General features: G+C 44.2%; 1 protein-coding gene across 1 annotated transcript; it reads right to left on the reverse strand.

The window, feature by feature from the left end:
- Positions 1-867: 867 nt before the first annotated feature.
- LOC149329785 (uncharacterized) lies at positions 868-23,162 on the reverse strand. Its single transcript, XM_089559297.1, has 6 exons — positions 23,099-23,162; positions 18,442-18,617; positions 13,523-13,630; positions 12,777-12,795; positions 6,266-6,340; positions 868-890 (listed from the first exon to the last, which is right to left on the reverse strand). The coding sequence occupies exons 1-6, from the start codon at positions 23,160-23,162 to the stop codon at positions 868-870; spliced, it is 465 nt and encodes a 154-aa protein (XP_089415423.1).
- Between the last annotated feature and the right edge of the window lie 281 nt (positions 23,163-23,443).

The raw sequence follows: 23,443 nt of genomic DNA on the forward strand, positions 1-23,443 counted from the left end.
TCCTCCTCGGAGCGAAGGCCCTATATAATCCCTGCCGATGATGAACGCTTTGCCCAGACGAAGACAAGTCCCCTTGTCGAAACGTTGGCTCTAGCAAACTGAGGTTTTCCCCTCCCTTGTTCATTTTGTGATCGCCAAGGACCATCTACCGCACCCTCTCTCTACCATGGCCCTCTAATGCTAGTAACTAGTAAGCCAAAATGCTAGTAAGCCAAAATTTGCTAGGCCACACCGCCAAGGGTAACTGCGTTCTCTAAATTCTATCAACCGATACTGATATTACGGTGCGCGACAGACCTCTCAGTAAACAAGAATAATAGCAGGATTAGGCCATAACTTAATTACGCAATATTAGTTGATCAGCCTAGTTATGGCACGTCCGTCGACAGCGAAGAATGCAGCCCGCCGCCTCATTCTTCGCGACGCGGATTTGAGTAGGCAAGCACTTCACGTGCCTTTTAACGTGGAAGCCTGATCACTTGACTCTTGGTTTGGTTTGGTTTGCTTTTATGGGGTTTAACGTCCCAAAGCGACTAAGGCTATGAGAGACGCCGTAGTGAAGGGCTCCGGAAATTTCGACCACCTGGGGTTCTTTAACGTGCACTGACATCGCACAGTACACGGACTTCTAGAATTTCTCCTCCAAAGAAATTCTAGCCGCCGCGGCCGGGATCGAACCCGCGTCTTTCGGGTCAGCAGCCGAGCACCATAACCGCTGAGCCACCGCGGCGGCACTTGACTCTTGAAGAGCGAACTAATCTTATAGCATATGCATTATGCTAATAACTGAATAACAACAAGACATTGCGATTCTTGCATCCTTGACAGCGTTAATGCGAGCACCTTGATTACTCCCACTTTTAGGCATCAGTCTATGATCTCATACAATGCTGCACACAAGCATAAAGTAAGAAGAAAGTTACTCATAATGTGCTGATCAAAGCCACTTTAAAGTGCCAACCGTCCACAGTGTGCCAGCCCCGAATACTGCTCAAAGCATGCAGCGGATGATCAACCATGCGCTGCAGCTGGTTTGTGACGTCAGCAATTGTGACTATTTTCAGACGAACAGAATACGTTTAGATGCATCTTGCGCACAAATCAGGTGAGATTCTGGAGTTTTGTGGTTTGGCATATGCGGAATAAGAAACAATGCCAATTTATATTCCAAAATGTTCCTCATGGGCCCTTTAACCACGCTCAAGACCAGACACCATTGTATCGACTGTTGCATAAACTCCGCCACCTCCCAGAGGCAACCGCGTAAAACGACATTTCTTGGGCACAGCAGTCAAGTGGCGAGGCCTTGAAGCTTTTGCCTTTGTTGCTAGATTGAATGCTAAAGCTAGTTAAAGCTTTATATCTATACAAGGCAAAATGGAATTCCCGGCTACTCCAAAATGGCTCGGCTCTATCATGGTACGGGGGAATGTACGGCGGTCCAGAAAAGGAAAGTGTTTAAATCGCTTCAACATCTAGAGAGTGGCCTTCGTTTACGGGTTCTATTTTCTGAGGCATTCCAGAGCACACATCGGGTGGTTGTCTGGGAGCTAAATATCGGTACAATTGGGTTATCCAGTGAACAGGCCGATATTTTGACTGAATTTTTTTCCTATCATAATAATAAAATACATGAATAAGCAAGCAAATTTACTCTCTGTACTTGCTTTTTTGTGGGCCAGAAAAACGTTATCTCTTTTCCTAATATTTTGCAACCAAAATGAAAGTACTGCTTCTAATAAAACCCAATTACACAATGAGATACTTGTTGTAGTTTTGCATTTACTATAATCGTGTAAAGCACTGAGCATTCTTTTGCGCAGCACTTCCGCATTCATTCAAACTTGTTTATTTGTGGTTGTACAATGCGAAAATATGCATTGCTTCCCGCATTAAGCATTATTAACGGATAGTAATGTTTTAGATCAGGATGGGGTGATATGTTTCGGTAGCGCTTGATACAACGAACCATTAAGATAGCTGTGTTTCCGTCTCTATTTTATAAACATGCATTTAGAACAAAGCCCAAAACTAAGCATCATCAAGAATAACTAGCGTTGAAGGAGCTTTAGTAAAATCACAACTGAAAACATATTAGTGGAATAAGCGCAAGGTAGGGGGTAATTTTCACGCGGTGCCTTCAGCTCTGTGCGCTAGAAAAGTAAGTTTCCCAGGAAGAAAATTTTCGGGCATGAATCGGACTTAACCATATTTTATAGAAATCTGTTCGGGTTACAAAAATTGGGAAATTGGGTTTTGCCCGGAAACGAAGCACCCTAGAGATACAGACCCATCGCGGCTTTGATAATAAATATTTGGAATACTTTCCGGCTGGTTTCAACAAAGATACAACAAAGATACAAATACACAAGTAATGCTTATGGATACCCGGACTCTTGAGATACTGAATATTGTGCCATATGGTGCGATTTCAAATACTCCGACCTCGATGACCTCTCTAAGGTGGCTAGAGACTTACCAGGTTACAACCATAAGGAGTTATTTGCTGCCGAAGACCTTTTGAATAACGGCTTGGCGGAAGCCTGATGCTGCAAACGGCTTATCAAGATCGAAACTCACGAACAGTATTTATCTCAAAATATTGAAAGAAACTTTGATACGCTAGTCAAGGAAGATAAATATATTACAAGCAGTGTACTTGAGAGAGAAAAATGGGAGGAAGGTTGCTGAAAATCTGTTCGTATGTTAAAATGCGGGCGGAATTGGAGATTTATAGCGCTTCGAATGTCCGGCGCTTAGAGATGCCCTGCTGATGAGAAATGGCAACCGCGGACATTCTTTTCACTAATGGTATCCTCAGACTCCATATGCGTAAATATCGTAGCACACGAAAACTAGAACATACAAGTAATCAAGACAAGCAATAATGTGTATTTCTGCTCTGTTTCGAAGCATCAAAAATCATTTTTCAGTAATAATTTGCAAAGGGCAATTTGTGATTGCAACCCACATCCACAGTTATAATTGAAGCGGACAGCACCACATCTCGAAAGTCCAGATTGTACTGCATGAACCCTGTTAGGCATCACGTGAGTTTCTGTAAGAGTTGAATTCATCATTTACTTGGTTCCAGTAGCTTGTAGTGGAGAGAGCTAAACCTACTACGGCAACAACGCAAACGGATCGCATCTTTGAAGCTTTCTAGCAGTGCCCGCTAACGGCCGGACCAACTTGAACTTTCTCGAAGCTGCAAATTAAATGTGTTCTATACTAAATATACTCTCCCTTGAGAAAGCAATGCGCACCTTTAGCATTCATCTTCAGGACTTGCGCGACAATGTTGAGACTAAGAAAATAGAAACCACGGGCACTCGTGTAGCCTCTTTTCTTTGTCTCGACGTTGTCGCGCAAATCGTGAAGATGAATGTGAGCCAACAAGCCCAATACAGCGTAACCTTTATCATACCATGTACATTGTTACCCTTAGCGAAAAAGAGGATATGCTAAAAATTCATTTCGAACATATTGTATTAATTTCATATTTATTTCGCATTTTTTGTCCCTAACCTTAAACAGCAATACGAATGCTTTCTAAGTTTCTAAGTATATTAGGAATAATATTTTGAACTTTCCTAAACATACATATCTTCCTGCTAGAAGATACGATATACGAAAGGACGACAGGAATGGGAGAGTTTTCACTGTTCCCTGAAACGTCATTTCGAGCCCTAGATTGTTCCATATTAGCTTGAAGTGTAATGCAAATATGTTTACGCGGACTGCCCATTTGTTAGGGTTTAAGTGTACTCTGAACGGATTAATTGCGTATTTACGGACGTACCTTTAAATGCATTGCCAACACAAAAATGCGACTTCCCAAAACTCGATTTAGAGGGTTACATTGTTCAATGGCAGTTTGAAGTGTGCTGCAAATATGCTAATGCGGAATGCAATTTGCTAGAATTAGAGTATTCTTAGGATGAATTAATTGCGTGTTTACGGAAGTACAATTCAAATACATTGACAACATGCAAATGCCATTTCCCGAAACGCGATTTCGAGCCCTCGACTGCTCAACGGCAGCTTGAAGTGTGCTGCAAATACGCTTAAAATGACTGCCCGTTTGTTAGAATTGAAGTATACTTCGAATGAATTCATTTTTATTTACGAAAGTACGCTTATAATACACTGACAATATGCTAAAACTGCATACATATACGTTTACAAGGACTGCGTGTTTTTTAGAATTAGAATTTAGATTTGAAAAGTGCTCGAGGTATGCTTTAAGTGAGGCATTTTCGGCATATTTTAAGAACGTATTTGGAATACCAAGAATGAAATTTCAGGAATGCATTTGCTACATATCTTTAGTGCATTCATGAATACAAAACCCGTTTAAAGTACAATTTAAATAGCCCACCGTATATTCCAAACGTATTAGTTTTCGCTACCGTTACCGTCACCGGAGTATCGGGAGCCCGCCCACCGCCAGTGTGTACAGGCGTTGATAGATCGCGATGAGGCAGGCGTACGCGCAGCTGCCGGATACCTGGCGCCATCTGGTGCCCTCAATGTGGTCTACGCATGCACACTGATTGCGCGTTGGCTTCCGGCACTCCAGTAACGGAAAGGGCAACACTGTATGCTAAAGGTGTCTATTATCATGAATGAAGAACTTGAAGAAGCAGAGTAAAGGTTGTTTCACATGCGGGTCCCTGAGCGAGTTGAGCGACTGAGCGGCGCGTCACACCGAAAGTTTCCAACTTGTTGGAAAATCGCCGCTCTTGCCATGCGAGTTCCCGCGACGGCTCAAAGCTGGTTTGTGCGTTATGACGGCAGAATTCGCTAGCGTCTTCGCTTGCACGTGAAACAGGCTTACGACCAACGAATACATTTTCGCAACCGAAACTCGAGAAAACTCGCAAGCAAAACATCACTGATTAGTTAAAAGTGGATCAAGTGTAAAGTGCGTAAGCAGCATCGTTTTCGAACGACAAGAAGCGGCTCCCAGCAGTATCTTGTGGGAGGCATTAAAGAGTGTGGATGTCAGGTATGGCTATTATAAAGTGACGTGGGCTGGCTTAATTTGTTTGTTGAGAAACATTTGTCATGCAAGCAGCTTCATTAGGCAAGGGCGGAACATAAGATTAACCGCAGGAGCGCTGACGCTCCCTTTGGACATCTGCTATCTTGGTGTTGAGCTTGTCCTACGTCTTTGACATTTAGAGGCGCTAGTATGCATCATCATATAAAGCGAAGCTGAAAATAACCGGCAAGTTTTTCTTTTGTCCTTAAACCTGCACTTAACGATGCACGAACGGAGGCTTATTTTAGTCTCAACATTCGACTTTTTCAGAATAAAATGTGATTTAAAAAGCGTGTGGGCGGAAAGTATCCTAACGCGTCCCATGCAGAAGCTCAGACGAATTACAGCACTGGCTCCGTATTAAGAAGGTAAAAAGGAAGCCGCATGTCGTGGCAGATTTCTCAGCCTATACAGCCAGGCAAACGCAGGCGATAAAACAAGCCCATTCAAAAATCACACATGACGCATGAAATGTGTTAATATGAAAAGAATTTTCAGGCGTTCAGACGGTGCCTATGGCCTATGACTGCGCTTAAAGGGACACTGAGAACGAATAGAAGCTGGACCGTGTCGACCGGGTGGCACTTTCTTATCACAAGGAGACCGCGCTGGCTGGAAACGACGCTTTAATAACACTGTAGGTTTTATGAGGTTTAACATCCCGAAGCGACTCGGAAAACGAGGGATGCAGAAGTGGAGCTCTCCAGATAATTTCGACCACCTGATGTTCTATAACGTGCATTGACATGGACAGTGCACGGGCATCCAAAATTTTGCATTCACCAACCACACCAACCGGGGCTGAAACTGCGCCTTTCGAGTCAAGCAGCGTGGTTACTGAAGGGCCACGGCAGCGAAAACGTAGAGTTAAATAGCTAGAAAAGACCAAAATATGACGGTCGATTTGCGTAGATCGGTCAAATACGAATTAACTGAGCTAGCACTTCGGTTTTCAGTTCGGTTCCGGTGTTCCGGTACATTCTTAACGGATGGAAGTTGTTCGTATAGTGATAATTGATTATTGCTCATACATTCGGAATTACGCATTGTCTACTTTACATTTATAGTTGCCTGCTAGTCCTCATACCACTCCTGGCGCAGTGGTACCGCTCTTAAGAGATGCGGCGGTGCCCAGTGATGGCAGGTGCTGCCAACGGTGGGACTAGTGAGGCCCAGGTTGCTTTTGCGAAAAAGCTCTCGGGATAGCTGCATTGCCACCTGCCACGGTGAGCAGCTTGCCCACAACCCAGACATGTGGCAGATTGCCCAGCACGTGGTAGGCATCAAGTCGGCCTGCCAGAAAGCAAGCTTCAGACAAAAAAAAAAACAGGCTGACAGAAATACAAACAAGCACAATCCAGGGAATTGCCGTCATAATTGCTAACACCATAAAAATAACGTACAGGTTTAGCCAACCACGACCGATTTCGCTAGTAAAACGTAGAACAAGCAGAGCTTACCAATTATGCGTGTGTTTATTTTGTAGTAAGGATGCGAGTAGCACAGCGCTTGGACGTTTACTTGTATTTCCTTACATCCAGTATTTCACTTACATCCGACCAATTCTTGAATATGCCTGCCCTGTATGGGACCTCCAGTTTGCTTACTTATGTGATATGATCGAGCGCGTCCAAAATAATGCTGCGAGATTTGTGTCCAATAATAACAGCTCCTCAACTAGTGTCACGTCTCTTAAAAACCACCTTGGCTGGGGATCTTTAGCTAACTGTAGGAAACGTTTGAGAGTACAAATCATGCATCGCATCTATTTTGGAAAACTGAGCATTGACAAAGACCGGTATCTGCTTCAACCTCACTTTTTTTCTAGACGAGTTGATCATCAGTGCAAGATCCGAGAGATTAAGTGTCGCACTGATGTTTACAAAACCTCGTTCTTTCCACGGACGATCAATGAGTGGAACAGGCTACCAGCCGGCGTCACTGAGTGCTGCACGGAAGGTCAATTCCGCGCATTTTTATTTGATGTGTGACGTGGCGCGCAGTTGTCTTGCGCGTGTCTTTTTCATTTCATTAGTGTTATTTTATTTCTGGAGCATGGTTGTCTTCCTTCAGTGCATGTTTTTCCTCATCTATTAGTTGTGTGATTGTATTTGTTATTATGTGTACTTTCGGCCAAATGAGCAGATGTTATTGTGTTTCCCCCCCTGCAATAATGCCCTCGGGCGCTGCAGGTATCTGTAATAAATAAATCTGTAATAAATAAATAAGCCGTAGTGGTGGAAAACTGCTTAGAGCGTCCTCCTTGTATTCTAATGTGTAGTGTTTGGCCCAAGTGCCGTTGGGCATGCATCAGTGATACGCTGGGTAAAAGCTTTCCCCTGGCCTCGTGCTCGACCTATCTATGGCTAAATGTTTGAGAAATTGATTTATGTCCCCACCTTGTGTAGAACAGGGTAACTTGTCTCATAGCTCTCTTTGTCCATAGCTGTCCTTGCAAAATAAAAAAACAACAACCTAATCATCGTGTTTAGGACTTATTCCAAGCGTAAAAAAAATGTCTAAGCGGAACGAAGGTGCGTATTAGGTATGTAAATTTGACGGTAGGTATACAGTAAAAATTAGAGCCTTCGAGGAGTCGAACAACTTCTGCAGTGGGGGTGTGGCACCTAGGTTACATTGAGTTTTATGCATTGCATAAATAATGGAACTCCGTGTTTCTGCTACTAAGACAAGGCGTAACTGAGGACGACTACGATGGAGTTATGGAATAGGGAATAAATTTTAAAAGAGTGCTTATTGCAGACAACGTTGTCTTTCAGCATGCTTGAAAAAAAGTGTATGTGTTAAATAGGATTCCCGTCAGGCTCAGCTTCGATGAAGAATACGCACTCCATCATTCAAAAGGTTACATCAATACTCGCCATTGCATCCTTAGTATCCATTTCATGGCCGCATTGTATCTTCGTTTTTTTATTACCTCTTCCACACCGCTCTCCTTCTGTCTTTATCTCCCAAATTCCCCTCCCTACGCAGAGTAGCATGCCAGTGATTTTAAACACCGCCTAAATTCTCTGTATTTCATTAAAGAGTCTCACTCTCTCTCTCAGGTTCGATGGCGGTCATGCGTTGCTCTATGATACGTTTTGCTCATTTTCTAGTTTTTGTTTTAGGTTATATTGTCGGTTTCCAGTTTATGTGTACCGCATATGTGAGCGTTCCTTTTTGACATGTCACTTGAAGGTTGGTTCCTGAATACATGAACTGCCGTTTTCATTTCATGGGTAGCCAGAGGTTCTATGGTGTAATTCTGGAATATGTAAGTGTATATGTAGTAACAGGAGCAGATATAGCATGCACTTCTGCACTTACAACGTGGTCAGAGTTTTACAGCATGGAGGCAAAGAAACTTTATTTTATTGCATTTTATTGTCTCAGCCAGACATCGTCAATACGTGTCCACCTAATTGTTTTTCTTTCATGAATAATTCTTTTTCCTAGACGGTGGGTTTTTCTGAAAAAAAAATCGCAAATGAAACGAAAAAAAATTAAAGCATCTGCACAATAATGCGCCTGAATAACAATTCTAATATGTAAGTTAACACTAATTATAGCAATATTTTCCATGCTCCTAAGCATAAAACACCCTTCGGTAGCAACACCACAGAGCTGTTCACAAGTACATAAACAATCTATGTGCCAGAACTGCCACGAAAGATCTTGTATTGTCGAACCTTCCCCAAACCTCTCTTAAGCAAAAGCAACAATGACCTCAAATACTCACTGGTTGCTTTAATTATTCGCATATAGTTGATGCTGTAGACACAATTTGCAAAATTTGTACGGTCGCTATCCAATGTTTCAATATATTCCGTGAATACAGGCATAGATGTGTCAAGAGACTGAATGCTTAGCTTCAGCAAGTTTGCCTATATAGCACATGCAGATGTCCATATTATTTTTAGCCATGCAGAACGACCAAGACTAAACTACTTTCGGCTGACATCTTGAACAAATATACAGTCTGCTTTTAAGGCCAATCCAGTGTTTTGGTATTTGAGCCGCATCTTGTTCACAGCCGCTGTTGGCATCAGGCTTCTTCCCCTGCTCTCGTCTGTTCCCCTACCGACACCTGTACACATGCGCGTGTCGAGGATATTCTGGTGTGGCACGCACCCAATTACGCGGGTGTTACAAGCGGAGAAAAGCAGGACAGTGACAGCATTATTTTGCACAGAAAGAGCAGTGAACGCAGATGTAAAATTTATTCAATTTAGTGAATCGGATAACATAACCACCGGTTTTATTCAGTGGCTCGGTCCAGTACTTTCGTAGTTTCGCTGGCATAATTTACCACACAATTGGCGAAGAAGGTTAAAACACAAAAAAGCCAATGTAGTGTAAAGCACCCGGCTATTAATTCAATACAAACTGATTAGTTAGACACAACGATGCGCGCAAGCATGCGTTAGAATAAAAAGATAATAAATGTCATCTTATTGTTGAACATTTATTATCAGAACAGATAATGATCTTTTGTTTTCGGTCAATAGCGAAAGCCTTTTTGAGCCGAACTCGTCTCTGAACTGTATGTTGGGCCCAGGCATTTGAAGAGAGCTTAGTGAAATGCGATCACTATTTTGAAAATAATACAAAAAACATCGCAGTATGTAAAGCTGACGTACGAAAACTGAGCTATACAAAGGCAGCAAAAGTTTAGCTGCGTCAGAAGTAAGACTTTGCCTGCGATCTTAGTCGCATGTTTTATTCAATATAGCGAACATTTGTTTGCATCGGTTCTTCTTTGGCGAGCACTGAAAAAAAGAAAGACATAGACACCCCCCTTCCAATGCTAAAGACACATATACCTCCCGTAAGGGAAAATTAATGATGTCACTACTTTATGACTAAGTTAGTTAATGGGGCAAATCTGAGCTCAGCCGTGTCATGCACTCCTCACCGCTTGGCCGTGGAGGTCTACGAGTAATCCCTCTCTGCAACAAGCTGGCGGCCGTAGAGCTCTTTGATGTGGCTGTGTGCCACTTTTCATAAAAAAAGTGCAGTTTTGACGTCAAAAAGTTTTCAGTTAGGTGTCCGGCGCTTTATGCCGCGCAGGCATCTCAGAAAGCCTTATAAACAAAGAAGACCATCGCCTTAGCACTGAATGCAAAGTAAAAAAAAATCTGCGAAGTACGGATTAACCTCGTCTTGGTTGCAGCGGTGTCGTGTCACCAAGAATTTTAAACGCAGTTTTAGTTCTTGGAACAAGATTTACTACCCGTTCATATACTCCCTTTTAGCACCCATTACAGTCTGTCACAAAAGTCTTGCCTGCGTTGTATGTGTTTTACTTTTGCAGCAAAGGTAGGCAACGCACCTCTGTTTTTCAGAGATGATTATCCCCCCCCCTGCGTCGACTGTTGACCACTCGCGAAGCTGGAGGGTCAAGGCTACTCCCCCCCCCCCCCCCCCCCCCCCCCTGGGATTATCGCCGGGTAGCGAGCGCTTGCACGTTGGGGGAACGTGGAGCTTTCGGTTGAATGCCGCGGCACCCTTCCCGACCTTTGCAGGTTAGCATCGCTCCTCGTTAGGACCGTGGCTTTCCCTCGCGTTCCTTCTCAGATTCTTCGTGGTTTTTTTCCCCCCTTTTCAACATCTGCAAATCGTTGGTGCACTTGGCCATGAGTATTCGTTTGTTTGTTTTTGTTTGCCACGAGAACGCGACGGCTGGAAAACCGCGAGCTGGGGATTTCGTTTGGAGATTTTGGTGCGTGCGGGCATGTGTGAGGTCAACCAGAGAAGTGGTCGGCAAGCGAGCTAAGGCGGGTGTCTGACGCGCAGAGCGCGGCGACGGCGACCCCGAAGATGCGTGGCCCAAGTTCGCCCGTAATTGCAGCACCCCATCAGTCCCGTGCGCATCCGCAGTCCGACGCTCCCTGCGACCGAACCTTGCTACCCCGCAGCTAAGCCACCGTTGCTCCCCACTCGCTTGAACTCTTTTTCTTTGTCCTGTCGCTGTTCCCCGTCCTATTCTTTTGTACATTATTGCTTTGATCTTGTAAGGTTGTTATATAGTTCGCAGCCTTATGTTTTCCCCTTCCTATTAATAGTAGTCAGCTTCCTCATTTCTTGTTTGTTATTTGTGTCGTGCCTGTAGATTGGCGCTGCTTTGTTGGGCTTTGTTCTGTACATTTCCTGTTGTTCTTTGCCGAAGTAAGGAGGTTTCTAAAGAAACGTGTCTACGGCTCATGCCTCCGGTCAACGGCTAATCAGGCGTGTTCCCTATCGCCGGTCAGCAGTCGAACCTCATCTTTTTCATGCGGGGTGGAGAAGATTGTCGATCCTCCCCCTCCATGCTTACGGAGAGTGCAGTGGTTGGCAGGTTGGCCCGATTAATTACAATTTCGACACCAACCAACTCTCAGCCGCCAACGATATTATGACACGATTCCTCCCGTTGAAAAAAAGGAAATTTTCTCTTTCATTTCCTAGTTTCGCAAAGAGTTTCATCATCTTTTTCACGAACGAATTAACAGATTTAATGATATAAAATCACTTAAGGGGTAACTCTCCCGGGGACTGGAAATTCTTGAAAAACAAACCCGCTGCTTAGATGAGGCATCGAAGATCTTAAAAATACTAGAGCCATGCGCGCCCCGAAAAGCTCTAAAAATTGAAATAAAAGCCCGTTCGTTCTTTCCTTCGAAAAGCAAACGTCCTCATTTCGCCGCATCGTCTGCTCAGTGCGCAGACTCTTTGCGCAGCGCCTTCCGTTTTGGCACACGTCTACAAGCCCTCATGGGGGAAAAAAAACTGAGGAGGGCGCGTCCGGCAACAGCCTTGAAGCCTAGTCATAAAACGAAAAATGTAGTCAAACGGAGAGGATCGGTAACCCCCCCCAGTTTTTTTCTTCCATGCAAGGCCCCCAAAACAAGGTTTTAGTTACTTGTGCAAGTTAATGTATGCTTCAGTGCGGCCTGTTCGTATCCCGTGTCGTGTGTAGTCGAGCCTTTCCCTCTCGCACACTCGAGAGCACAGCACGCACACTGCTTATAGCTCGTTTATCTTGTCTACACTGCCACTGTATTGGTTTTTGTCGGCTCCGGAAAGAAAGGTGGCAAACTAACAGAGCACACAAATGCACACAGAGAAGCGCACAAGTGTACAGGATTGCTTTCCAGGAAATGGCAGACTGTTCCCGGGTCCGCGCACAGCCGTGCGTTTCGAACGAAAGGGTTTCCCGCCCCTCCTGTCGTAATACGGTGGGTGGCCGCAACGACGCTGTTTCGTTGTTGGATGCGCACGCAGCGACTGGAGTCGAACCACGACCCGGCACAGATTGCCAGGAGATTATGAGTTGAGTCGTGTCTGGCTCCAACGCATCGGCCTTGCTGACACAACGTTAAGAATGTGGTGGTTTACGGAAGACACTTCACTCCGGACGACTACGTGTGTGTCGCAGTACGGGTCCATTTGTTGGACCAGTCCTTCCAGCCGTACAAGCACGGCGGGGTTCATTTCAGTGCGAAGACGATCGCGAACTTTCGAATCCCAATGACAAACAAGAGCCCGTTGAATACTTCGGACAACAGCGCAGGAAAGACAGGACACAATGACAGACATGGCCGGCGCTGGCCTGCCATTGGACACTGATTTCGTAGATCGAGGAGCGGAAACACATATCCCGACAAAGGGCAAGACTGCACAGGGTGCTAGAAGCAGCAAAAGATAGCTTAAAAAAAAATCAAAAGGACAGGGAGAAACCACGCACGTGTTAAGTTCTCAAAGGCCTGCCACGAAAAAAAAAAAACGTCGCCAAGGGCAAGCAGCCTCAGACAGCACGGAAGGCACTGAGTCCGGAAAAACATGTATCAGCACAGCGGAGCAAGGAAGCAAAGGCACGCGCAACAAGCAGTGCACAATGACGATGGAGAAGCAGTGGACGAACACAAGCCGGCAAAAGACAGGGTTCAAGCAGTTTTGTTGCATGCCCAACCAGCAATGGCACGGAAGGGAGTGGAGAAGGTGATAAAAAAAAAACCTTGAAACAAACAAACAAAACCAACTGGGGTGAGGAAGAACAAAGCAAAAAAACACGCCGATACCGTCAGGACACCCAAAGAGAAAAATAGAGCGGTGTTGGGAGGCCCACCGCTCCCCCCCTGCTAAATAGACCGTGTAGCAAAAAGCAAGAAAAGATTTCTTTTCAAGGAGGGGCCATAACGTTGACATGTAACGCACTCCACCAGACGCCACGCCTCTGGCTAATATCGGAGGAGGAACGGTGATTTTCCCTTGCAGAGCCTACTCAGCGAGAGAAAATCTCGAAGGGGGAATGGAAGGAGAGGAACATGGGTGAGGTAGCTTAATTGCGAAGGCTGTAATTACGCTATTGATGAGTCTTTAAAAAAAATTCTTGCGGCCCGGTCTTCCAGGGCCGATGCCTCGCTACCAGAAAGGTAGAAATATTTTTGACCAGGTGGGGCGCAGTTGCCCTTCAATAAAACGCATACTTACTTTATTCTTTCCGCATATACTCTTAGGACCTTTCGTAAGAGAGTAAAGTATTTCTCCTGAAGTATTTGCGCGAGCGCAGCAAACTTGACAAGGGGGACCGCGTCTGAACTGAAAAGAAAATGCACAATTATGCCGCGTTCACAAAAATAGCCGACATAAAATTTTAATTACGTGTAATCAAGGTTTTTCGCGCATTGTGGTAGGCTTTGAGACAGCACGCAAAGGGCGCCAAGCACCATTTAGAAAGGCGCGCGACTTTTTTCTCTGAAGACTTCTTTAGTAAGTGTGTGCTCATCTGCATCACCATGTCCACCGAACCCTCATCATATGCTTTTACTGCCCCATTGGATTATCATTTTCAAAGAAATAAGGTAAATTTAAATTTCCGCTACAATGTCGAAGTGTTTAGCTAGAGGTCACATGCTTTGCAGATGCTGTAAATGAACTATGTAAGGTCGGCAAGGGCAGTTGATCGTCATGGAGCTCCAATGCGAGTTGAATGACTGCTTTCAACTGGGAACTGCTGTGATACGCCATTATAACAGCAAGAGGTGCTCTGTAAGCTATACAGCTGTCGAGCTGATGTGACAATACTTTTTTATGGGGAGAGGAGCATACGGCGCCCAATATCGCTAGTGTTACTGAAGCCCGTTCTTCAAGTTGTAGTTCCAGCTTCGCTTGGTTTTTATTGTTGTGGCTGCAACGCAAATCAGGCCAAGCGTAGAATTAAACTAATAAGGGTGGAGTATTGGGCTTGGTTTTGATTATGGCAGCATCAAAATAAGCCAAAAAGCAAGGAAGATAGCAGAAAAGAAGGAAAGTTGTATAAATAACACGAAAAAAGAACAACAAGAACGAAAAAGTACATAGCAGAAAGAAGAAATTTCTGTCTAAGGTGCACATTATATGGCTTAATCGCAGCGTCACGGCTTTCGCTGAGTGTTTAAAATTAGTCAAAGCCTAGGCTGAGCAATTTCCAGCTGTGAACATGCAAAAGACACGAAGGTAAGCGGTAAATGTTTTTTGACGAAAATGTCCTTGAAATGTATTTCGTCGTCTGAAGCCGGCTAGATGTTCACTTATCATGTAAAACAAGTTTTAAATGCTCCAAAAACCGAAATTTTTCTGTATACAGTCCGAATGTGAAGAAGAGTTCCCTGGACTGAATTTTGACAAAAAAATACCCACTTGATTGCCGGCTCGTTACACATAGCTTACGGGAGTCAAATGTATAAACAGCGCATTTTGTATAAACCACGTATAAACCACGAATTTTTCCTATCAGCATCAGCCTTCTTTCCACGGCTCGACCATTCGCACAAAGTTAAGCGCATCGCGTGTCGTTCATCTGCATTTGCGAAGTCATTCATACCACGCACTATCATAGAGTGGAACGATCTACCAGCACACACAGCCACTGAATCTAACGCCTCCACATTCCTGACCTCATCCGCAGCGACGTTGGCATTTGAAATGTACTGTTGATTGAAATGTATGTTATTGCGTCTGTCTCTCTTTATGGGCAATACGTGCACGCTGTGCACGTTCATTTCTGTTATGCCTTATTGCTTTCTTAAACCTATTATTATATTGCTTTATATTAGCCTTTTCTTTATCCTCTGGTGCTTAATTATTTTGCCATGTTATATTTAGCCTATTTATTGTTCAATTTCTTGTTAATAATGTTTCTGTTACATGCGACCCCCCTATCTAATACCCTCGAATGAGGGCCTTTAGAAGTATGTTGAATAAATAAATAAATAAATAAATAAATAAATAAATAAATAAATAAATAAATAAATAAATAAATAAATAAATAAATAAATAAATAAATAAATAAATAAATATCCAACCATGCTCAAGTATAAATAAAAATTGCTACAGCGCTGTATTAATTCTTACTAGCACACAAACTAGCCCATAGCGCTGCTTTAGAGCGCCTCATATATCATAGATATACGCTATCCTCTGGAAATTTCGAAAAATATTCGTCCCCATTAAAAAAAAATTCACCACACTTCATACTTTCATATTGTGCGGAAGGCGCATAATTTCAAATTTTATTTATGTATGAAATATTGCAGCAAAGCGCGACCGAAATTGGCAGATCTTGGCCCTAATTTATCATACGTAATGAACAAAAACAAATAACCGCGAGGCATTCACCAGCATCCTGGCCTACACTCACTAAATATGAAAAGGCCAGCTTATCTAAAATCTTTACAGGAATTTAAATTTCAAAAATGTCGCATTTTGCTCCACCCAGAGGGCACCTTGGGAAAGCTTTTTTAAATCAACATATTCGTAATACTTCTGAATAGTTCACACGAATTTGCCTCCCTGCGACCCTAGACACCTTTTGCGAGCCTATTCGAATGATTCACACTGGACTGAGATCCAACTGGGCATTGTTTTCTTCTGTGGTCCACTGGAGTTTACAAAAATTACCGACAGACTTTGCGTTTAGCCAAGTTGGCAACACTTTTTTAAGCAGTTGCTATGTTTCATAAGCTCTAATTTACTTTACTGCTCAGAGGTATGCGACTTTGGGACAGCAAAGCGCTTGATGGCATCGACGCTGCTTGCGTCTCTTCAGAGCATTCTTTCGTTTTCTGCGCGCTAATCCAGATTCATTGTTTTACTTTAAACGGTAAGCTATGATGGAGAAAAGTCTCACCTTTTGCGGTGGCATCAGGGGTTCCCCAGGAATTTGTGCACCTCTGCTATTTAATTTTTTCGTCCCTGAATGTTGTGCAGTTCTGCTTTGCTGACTCTCAGGTCTCCCAATTGATACGCTGAACACCTAAACATACTCCGCAAAACCTGCTCCAGTCTTTACTGTACCTCTATCCAAGAGGATACAAAATGTCCGCATAGGCTGTTTTTGTCAAACAGGTATATTTTGCATGTAGATTAGTCTGTAATCATGTCGTTTACGTGCATGGTGCACCCCATTCAATTTTCCTACGCTCTCAACAACCAGACCATAGCGAGGGCTTGTGTTCTTTGCGACTGAGTTGTCCTCTTAGATACTAAGTTGCGTTTTTCGCCTCACTATAAGGATGTCAAGAGCAGATGTCTGCGCGTGCATGGCATGGTGACCCGTATGTGCAGAATCTCACGTAGCACTGTGACTTGTTGCAACACTATAGTCTAGTTTCTCCCTGTCGAGACGAGTATGCGTCTGTTATATGAAAATCGATCAACCGCACATCTGCGCAAGTCTTCGAAGATGTGCAGAAACGGTTTGTGAGGACTGCCTTGGGTTCTGGAGTTGTTTTCTGCTCCCAGAGAGCATTACAAGGCTGCGTGAGTGTATTCAGATTAACCGACTTCGAGACTAGGCGACAGTCGCAGAACCAAGCTACAGGTGCCTGATTGGTTTCTGCGTCTAATCCGTGCGTTGGACGTGCCACTGTTCTAACTGGGCTTATGGTGCTCATGACGTGTACATATAACAAAACAGAACCATATGGTCGTGAAATATTTATTCAGGATTTTAACTCTCGCAGGCGAAATATGCGGGTGTAGCAACTTTAAATGGTAGTTGTTTAATTTGTTGTCACCCCTTACATCGGTGCCATTCATGTTTTGATATTATTTTCATATTCTTTTCATCGTTCATTTCTCTTCCACTGCTCTGAGAGCAGTGTGAGTCCTATGGCTCTCAGTTGGCATCTCAGAATAAACTAATTAATAAATTAATTAATATAAAAGAAAACTACGAGCAAAAATTCTTGTCACCTTTACCTTTTGACTTTTGACCAAAATGTGGCTATGGGGTTTTATGTTAACCAAAAGCCCATATACATAAATGGGCGCCACAGGTAACCTAACTAACCTAACGACTAAGTGGCATTACTAAAGGGAAATGTAATTTGTCCACAAGCAATAGAAGTCTTGTCGACACTCTTTTCAAAGCATCTTTCTTTTTCTGCAAAAATCGTTGCGCAGTAAGTGATGTCCCTAACGAACTCTTATGAGCGTTATTTGATTAGAAGTGGCAATAACCTCAGATGAGCATCAAAACTTTGAAAACCGGTGTAGTGAGGAGAGTCGTATTGTTTCTTTGAATTCGTAGGAAGAATGCGACTGCTGCAAAAATAATTGTGACCAAATAGTGTTTGCCTTTGCAGGGTTGAGGCTCTCGAAGATAGGACACTGTTGTTCAGTATCAATAAAGTTAGAAAGGGAAAGGGATTGTGCACTCGTGTACTTTAGGTGCGCAGTAAAGGTTTCCGCATTAGTGACCACAGTAATATACACTGAAATTGAAATTAATTTCGAAATTGCCACAAATGGTGGTAACTTCCAAAAATATTTAGCGATCACATTAAGTTTTGTGTACCTTAAGCCCCTAATAGTACATTCAATCTAGACAGAGAAATGTGACATGAGCATCGTGTGGAATCCAAGTGTAATTTTTGTGCATTTTTTGAGCGCATTAGAACGCAGGCATTTGGTCAAAAAGAGCTGGCGACATAGTTTTCCTGCTCCCGAGATCTGACGAGTGCCTTCTTTTAGTCGAAGAGCGAAAGTATTGTCTGCAATTGCCGCGAGTAGGCTACTTCTTCATCATGTTTGTGTCTTTAGAAACGCATAAAAACAATATCAAAGAGCAAAAAAGCGGACCAGAATAAACGTAAAGCTTGAAAAGGCCAGTTTTTTATAAATTCTTGTGCACTTACAGCCTTTTTTTTTCGGTTATGAGCGCCGGCAAGGGCCACAGACGCTAAATGGAATGCAATCATATTTCAACTGAGAGCTGGTTTCTGAGAACACCAGCTGTCCTTAAACCACGTGAATATGATTCTTTGTTGGTAGGCACATTTTAAAGGTTTCTTTGACTATATTGTAATCCCAGACGAGGCTGCATGAGAGCTACGGTTGCACAGATATTGGGTAACTCTTTTACTCACCAATCCAACCCAGACATCACTAGCGTTTTTTTCCGTAGCTTGCACAAAGGTTTTACCATGGGTAGCTGCACAATATATGCCTAAAGGCCCAGTTTTATTAGGCGAAAACATGAACGTTTCGATGCTTAGATTGTAGCATGGTGGCGTGGCATAAGGCAATTCCACCAGTTTTCCTCCTGAAAAAACAAAGACATAGCTTCAGAAAATTACACATCAACTTGTATAATTTTGTTATTAAGACGTCGTGGTTACCAAAAGCATGCTGCGCGTCTCGCAAGAATTACCCTGTGAAGAGGATACGTTACGCTCCTAGAACAGCCTACAATTCCAGTTAATTCCCCCTGCCAATCACGGAACAAAAAAATATATTACGCAAAAGGATAAAGACCCAGTGTCGCAGAAAAGCCCGTGTCGACGCTGCCATCAATATGATCGACAATTCCAGGCTGGTCAAAAAGTTGACTGTTAAAAGACGCTCCCACGGATGGAGCCAGCTACATCAGTGATGCATCGGAAAACTCTGACCCCCGAGATTCTAGTTAGACACGCCACCGCTACGCCGCCCAGGCATGTTCATATGGCTTGATTATGCTTATATGCATGTTGTGTGGTCTTGAGATAATCGTTGTGATTGCGAAAGAAGAAAGAGTATCCGCGCCTTCGTGGGTAACAAAGAATCACTGCTCTTTCTTTTCCATATTTTTTATTTTGTACAAATTCTAACTTTAAGTACACAAATTATCCATAAACTCCAACCGTTGCACACGAGTGTGTTAGTATCCGCTATGCACCCTGGGCAATGTCCCACCGTGGACATGTGCCATTAAGCCTGTTGACATCATCATCATCATCATCAACCACGGTCGCGTCGTATTCATACGTATTCATAAAGGCAGAGCTTAAGTGTGCCCTTTTTTATGCTAACATGAAAATAGTTTATGGTCCTTGTTGCTTCATAACATTGTGGTATGCACCTAAAACCTTGAGGTGGATGTCTAATAGTTCTTCACTGTTTCTTCTCATTTAATACAGAGAAATGCACAGCAAAAATCTGCCTTATTACCAATTTCGCTACTTCATTGCAGTCTGGTCAGCGCGATGACTGATCCGTTTGGAGAATGTGTGTCGTGTAATCACTGCCTTTGAAGAAATCAAAGAGTGGCAGGAAACCAAGAATTCTTGTCAGTCATATAGGCTGAAGGCAGTAGTACTCACGATTTCCCCAGCTACCTTACACGAGCTAATGATCACCAATACTAACTCGGCGATACACCCGGTAAGAGGGGTTAGCTAATTAAACGAAAGGAAATTGGTTTTTCGAAAAAGAAATAGCGCAGTATCTGTCTCACATATTTCGCCGGACACCTGAAGCTCGCCGTAAGGGAAGTAATAGAGGAACTGAAAGAAAGGAAGGAAGATGTGCCGTAGTAGAGGTCTTCGGAAAAATTTCGATCACTTGGGGATCATTAAAGTGCACTGACATCGCACAGCACACAGGTGCCTTTTTCGTTTCGCCTCCATCGAAATGCTGCCGCCGCGGTCGGGTTCGAGCCCGGGTACTCTAGCTCTGTAGCCAAGCGCCATCGAGAAGTTTTCGCCCTAAGGAACGGAATATACACTCCTGCGTGCAGTTAAGCTCGCGCACGTCTCTTTTCCCACCGAAGAGAAAGCTCTTCTTTCTCACAACCGAACATTTGCGCTCTTTTTCAGACGGTGATTTATGGGGGGACGCAGAACCTCGCTGTAGTAGGGCTTCCTGCACTGTACATGAATCCTCTCGCGGCCGTGGTGACTAAGATTTGGAGACGGCTTGGGTGGCTGAAAAATGTAGCTGGTGCGAGATGTTCATTCGAGTACGTGTTAAGGACCTAGGCAAGAGAACTGTGCAGGAAAGATGGTGCAGGCTTATAGTTATCAAGATAGTATTTTTGGCGACTCGTAGTATCCGTCTTGACTGACCATGCGGTGTGGCAGCAAGTGTTCCGGACAGTTTAAGAAGCAGTTGTACACACAGATGCCTCGGGGTGGTAGGGGAGATTGCTGTCGATGGGAGCGGATGTATGTCAGTCGTGAAGCAGAAAGAAAAGAAAGAAATCAGTAGTGGAAGGGGTAGCAATCTTGTTAGCGAAGATAATATAAGGGAGAACCAGGTCATAGTTCATATGGGCCGAAGAGGTGTACGTTGCCACAAGGTCGCTCAGTCTCCGGTAAGTTTTTCAGTGATGCTTTTTGTCTGGGGATGGTAAGCGGTCCAAGTCCGGTGATGAAGGGGCGCGGAGTGAGCCGGCGCGTCCTCTGTCGCTTAGCGGTTGAAGTGGGGCACCGTGTCGAAAGATAAACTGCAGCAGGATGATTATAAGGCCACATCTTGAGCTGCTGCAGTTGGGAGTGCGGCGATTTTAGCATTTTAGCAAGTGATGTGCGACGACCATAACACGTTTGCTAGAAGCAGTATGCGGAATGTGCCCGTGTAAATCAATGCCAACAGGGTGGAAAGGGCGAGTCGGACAGGAAAGTTACTGCAACTCGCCAGTAAAAGGAAGGCCTTGCGTCTTGCTTTCCTCGCAATCAAAGCATTGGCGTACGTACTTGAGGACACCGTTGTACGTGTCGTGCCAGTAGTATTGGAGACGGATGTGTATGTACGTATTCACGACTCTCGCCCGACCGCATTGTAGTTAAGCGTGTAAATATAAGCATATGTAGGATCATGGGCGTTGGTGAATAATAAGCAACCATTTTCCTTCATCGGATTGTTAATTACGTCGGTAAAGAAACTAATCTGAATTTTACAATATGAAGCATGTCGGTCCAGGTCACTCGAAGGTAGAAACACCGACTGGTCAGAGAGGAAGTGGAGAAGAAACCTAATCCAAGGATATCTACACTTTTCTGAAGACCGTTTTCTGATGGCGGGCCATGGTACAGCAGAGTTTATGGCGTAGAGGTGGGCAGTTTCAGATAGAATCGTAGAGCGAGACTGGGCATCGGGCATCGGCGTCCTGGTGTTTGCGGCTGGACCGGTAGACGACAGAGTTATACTCTTTGAAAAGCAGAGTCCATCGGATGAGGAGATTAGATCAGCATATTAACGATGAATGTCAACCGTAGGCGCGGTGGCGCTTGACGATACCAAGGGGACGCCATAGACGTAATGGCGAAACCTGCCAAGGGCCCACACGATGAGCATGAGCTCTTGTTCCTTCACAAAGCAGTCGCACTCTGCTTTCGTAAGTGCGCGGCTGGCATTCACAACTGCATAACAGCCGAATTCAGATTTGCGCTACGTGAGCACAGAGCCGAAGCCGATACTACTGGCGTCCGTGTATCCTTTAGTAGGCGCAGCCGGATAGAAATGCCTCAAGGTGGGCGGGACATGAGGAGAGGACGCGAGGTGCTGTAGGCGTCGTCGCAGGCAGGTGACAAAGCCGAAAGATCCACATTGCTGCCGAGAAGCTGAGCAACAGGAGCAGCAATGCAAGAAAGTTGCGAATTAAATGCCGAAAGTAGGAACAAAGGCTTACGAGGCGAAACAATTTCTTTGTGAAGCAAGGCTTCGAAATCTAGGCGAAAGGCTTGCGAAATTTAAGTTCGTACAGAGCGAGCACCTTCCTTTGACACAGCATTGCTGAAAAATATTAGTTCACAGACAGCAAAGGCACACTTATTTCAGTGGAGCTGCAGCCGACGTTCATTAAGCATGTCAAGACGTGCCTAAGACGAGATAGATGACTGCAGTGTTAGTCCAGCATATCCCTACGTCATCCAAAGAGCGCAGAGATGTATTACACTTCAGGCTAGGCAAAACTGTATCCCTTATTCTCTTGGAAGCACCATTTTCTGAATAGAAGCCTGAACGCATGAGAATAATTCATAAATTCCGTAAGGGCTTAGGAAGGCGGTTTCGGAATATATTCAGCTTCTAGAATAGTAGGCGTGTGTTGTACTTAAGTTGGCGGTAATCTACATACAATCGGATGGAGTTGTCTTTTATGTTAACGAGCACATCATCTGAGCTCACTCGGCTGTTAGAGGGTTGACTAACACCACTTTGAAGGATGTTGTCACCTTGTTCCTCAGTAACGTTTTTTGCAGTGGTGAACACACAATATTGGCACGGGCGGGCAGCCGGAGAGCATGGACCTCAGTATCATTGTTATGTTTGACAGTCGACGTGCGGCCCAACGCTGGTCGCTAGGTATCGAAGTAGGACAGAAACTCATGCAGGAGCTCTAGAAGCTGCGTGCGCTGAGGCAGAAGAAGGATGGCGTCGATGGAGCGACTGAAGATGTCTGTAGACGGCGGTGCAGGTCTGGAACAGAAATCTGAAGGCCTCCTTGTTGAGAGGTTTCTAAACGTGGGGCTCATCATGAGTGATAACGGCATCAGTGATCTGGACGGTGCCGAACATTGAACGCGGCTCAGAGCGGAAGGGCTTGAAAACTGGTCGGAAGCCGGCTTGTCCGGGTTCGAACACCGAATCTCCGGCTCAGTAGTCGAGTGCCCTAACCACTGAGCCACCGCGGCGGATGTTCGAGGAAAATGAGCAGAACTCTTGGTGCAGATACAGACTTCAAGACCGTGCGTGTAAAACAAACAGATCTAGATCTATATCTTTTCGTGGTCGGAAACAGCAAGGTGCTGAATTATTGCTTACCGGATGATGGTGATGCAATTATAAAAGTGACCACGACGAGAGCTGCGATCTGCGCTGCCGCCATTTCAAGAAGTTGGAGGACGTTTTCCTCGGTGACTACTCAGAGCTTCTCATTTATATGCATACTCTCCCTATCAGTCATGTCAATGTTTGTTCTGCGAACATCGCACTTGGTTTTCACTTTGCTGACGTCATAAATTCTGTCCTCGGTAGGTTTCTTTTTCTGTTTTGGAGAATTTGAATGTCAAATGTTATTTAGGGGCGATCATTTTTTTTTAAGCTAGCTTAAGCCGTCTTTATGTTTACAACTTTGCTGAACCATATTTGGCCATGCTTTAGCCATTC

The sequence above is a fragment of the Amblyomma mixtum genome, chromosome 9 (genome assembly GCF_055824585.1).
Source record: "Amblyomma mixtum isolate Tamu chromosome 9, ASM5582458v1, whole genome shotgun sequence".
In the NCBI taxonomy this organism is placed as follows: domain Eukaryota; kingdom Metazoa; phylum Arthropoda; class Arachnida; order Ixodida; family Ixodidae; genus Amblyomma; species Amblyomma mixtum.